The following is a 3,233-nucleotide window of genomic DNA, read 5'->3' as shown; positions in this document are numbered from 1 at the left end:
ATATCGGTATCGGACATTTCTCAAAGTTGTAATATCGGTATCGTATCGGAAGTGAAAAAGTGGTATCGGGACATCCCTAATTAAAATGAAGCAATCATGTTCTGGGTTGGTTTGCCAAGCAGCAATATATAAAAAACAAGCTTTTAAGTGATTGGATAAGCCATCCATGTTTTTTAGAAATCTGGATTATAGCTCTTTATTCCAGTGGATTATGGGCTCTGGTCAGATCAGGGATAATCTGAAAATGTGTGGAGGTAGGCTATTTAAAGTAGTGTTGCTGCGTCTGTATGGTTACCAATAAGAACTCAAGACAAAATGTTGTTTTGATATTTTTCTCACCATTTTGCGTAGAAATACCCTGTTCCACGTTATTTGTAGCACAATTTTGTATCGTCCATGTCAGCATGCTTTGACTTGATGTATACTTTTTTTCATTTATTTATTTAAAAGGGGGCAGTGCAATTTAATAAAACATATGACAATTCATAGGTTTAAAAAGCCAGAATTAGCCAAATGGCTATATTATAAATAATACAGCATGTGGTATTGTAACCAAATACTATTCAGGTTTTGGGTGCAGTTCTATGTGGAAGTTGCTATTAAAGTATTCTGTGGCACTGTAAGGAAACATTGTTTTGTAAATAGCTGAATGCCCTTCTTGCCTCTTTTCAGCTTGTTATGGCATCGTTCAGGTGCCTACCGGTCCCTGGTTCTGTAGAAAGTGTGAATCTCAGGAGAGAGCAGCTCGTGTGGTGAGTCATTTAATTCCTTCTTCCCATTCATCTTTTATGAGTTGTCTCAGTGACCTGCTCTTAAAGCAGACCTTTATAGCACAGTATTTTGACACTGTTTCCTAAAGTTTTATTAAAACTTCAGGACCATAGTTTTAGTTGAAATATAACAACCATAAATCAATAGCTCTTGTCAGATCAACTGGTTTTAGGGTAACCTGCTTGTCATTGCTATTTTCTTCATGAGAGTTCATATTTTCAAGATCTATCCTACAGCTTGAGCTTCATTGAAAACAAAAATTTGTTCACATTTTTTTACTCAAGAACAATCTTTACAAGTAGAACGTGTACTTTTTTGCATCAGTTTGTATTGGTGCTCTTAAACAACTTGTCTATTTTTAGGTTGTTCCTTAAGAGGAACTTTGTACCATTCAGCTTGACTTAAAGCAGAAAAAGGTTCTAACACAGGTATCTGGCCAAATTTAAAAATCATTAAATTGGTAACATAATAAATATTAAAACATTTGTTTATATGGCTTGAACTTATATAGTCTTATCAAGTCCGACCCCAAAGTGCTTTACACTTCACCCATTCACACACTGATGGTGGTAAGCTACATTGTAGCCACAGCTGCTCTGGCACACACTGACAGAGGCAGGGCTGACCACCACCAGTGTGTGTGAATCAGTGTCAAAACAAGATTTAATCAAAGATCCATAATAATAATAATAATAATAATAATAATAATGAGAAAAAAACAACTGAAGAGTAGCAGCTTAGACTTCAATGACTCAGTTTGTTACCAACGTCTCCCAAAAATTATTTAATTTAATTAAAATAAAGCCCATAATGTCCTCTGAAAAAAAAAAACGTTATCTGACAAAAACAGAAACGTAGTCAGTAGCAATGCCTAGTGGTTATGCTATAATTACATTTAGAAACACTAGGAACCATAAGTAAACCTGCAGTCAGAGCAAAGTTCTCGGTTTGGAAAATATGGAACAAGCTAAGATGGAGCTTGGTTGGTGAAAGCTTTTCATGTTAGAAATACAGTTTAAAATTTTCTTAATTATTTTACCCAAGACTAAAACTGGATCCAGCGCTCTAATTTTAAAAACATTAGATTATTTTATTTTGAAATCTGAATCATTACATTTACAAAAGGTTGATTATTTTCCTTTTAGAACAATGGATAGAAAAAACATAATTTACAATGTATTACAGAATAATAATGCCATAATCTAGTTACAAATTTGGTAAAGTTACATTCTTACAGTAATAAATTAGAGGTATGCACGATCTTTGTTTGGCACTATGTTTTGCTGCATCTTCTCTGTTATCTCCATTTAAAAGCTTTCTAAATGATGACCATAAATGTCCGTCCAGTGTTACTCCTTTATCAGATCTGCAGGGTAATATTTACAAAGTGTTGCTAATAACAGCACAAACAAGCTTTTCAGACAGGAATGCTCCCTCAGAGAGCCATTCATTCCCTGAAAATGCTTTAAGAACCGTGTGCTGACCTGAACTCCACAGACCCCTGAGTCATTACACAGGAGACTGGTCTCTCACTGAAACTTGTTGCAACACACTAGCTGGTATGGCTCGCTGAGTCTCAACTTAACATGACCTCTGCAAACTTCCAAAGACATGTCTAGATTTAGTCAGGGTAAGATTTACTTTATGCAGCTGTTGATACAGGTGTTTAAGTGCTTGTTTTTGGATTCATGTGTGCAGAACGAGCTAATGTTCTTTAGCTTTCTGTCTTTAATTTGATCGAGGACACTTAACTTGTACTTTTACATCTAAAAATGGGATAAAATTTTGACATGAACATATGCCACATATGAAACAGTGGTTCTTCAGGCTTTTGAAGGTCCTTTGTCAAAATAAACTTAATTTATTTTGGCCACTGGTTGAATTTTTCTCACATTTTCAGGGCAGTCCTTTCAACTGACCATTTTCAGAGGAATGTTTTTTTTTTTAAACTCAAATACGATTTTTGAGTCATTCAAGCATAAAAGGCAATGTTTTCTGTTTAAAAGACATCTTTGAGGATAAGCAAAAGTTTATTGAATGTCCTGATGCATTTCAATAATCCAAGTAGAAAAAAAGGGAAAAAAAAGTTTAGTAGATCCTTCTCTGTTGCAAATCATCCAGATGACCCACTCAACTCTTTTTAGGTTTCTATGAAATGCAAGAAGTTGTTTCCTTAAAAGCAAAAACAAAGTAATGAGTAGTGGCTGAAGTCTTTTGCACAGTCCTGTAAAATTGGAAAAAATAAAATACGTTAAACAAAATTCAGTGGTGTACTGACATGATCATTRATAAATAAAATTATTTCCAAAATTGGGGGGCTGTGCTATAACTAAAATTAACCGTTTGTTTTGTTTGAATAATTTCTAGATTTATTCAGATTATTTTTGTTTTGTTTTATTATTTTTATTGTAAAAAATAAAGAAGGTAATAATTAAAGAAGACAAATCTATAAACTTTGCATG

The 3,233-nt window shown here is 33.9% G+C and overlaps 1 protein-coding gene across 1 annotated transcript in view; it reads left to right on the top strand.

Moving 5' to 3' along the window:
• mllt10 (MLLT10 histone lysine methyltransferase DOT1L cofactor) overlaps positions 1-3,233 on the top strand; it is a gene marked incomplete at its 3' end in the record, with an annotated part of 50,116 nt that overhangs the window by 2,337 nt on the left and 44,546 nt on the right. The window contains 1 exon segment of the mRNA XM_014018745.1: positions 673-752. Within this exon segment, the coding sequence (XP_013874199.1) occupies positions 673-752 (80 nt within the window).

The sequence above is a fragment of the Austrofundulus limnaeus genome, unplaced genomic scaffold, assembly GCF_001266775.1.
Source record: "Austrofundulus limnaeus strain Quisiro unplaced genomic scaffold, Austrofundulus_limnaeus-1.0 Scaffold201, whole genome shotgun sequence".
Classification (NCBI taxonomy): domain Eukaryota; kingdom Metazoa; phylum Chordata; class Actinopteri; order Cyprinodontiformes; family Rivulidae; genus Austrofundulus; species Austrofundulus limnaeus.
Note: the sequence above shows the minus strand (reverse complement) of the source record. Positions and strands in the feature narration are given on the sequence as shown.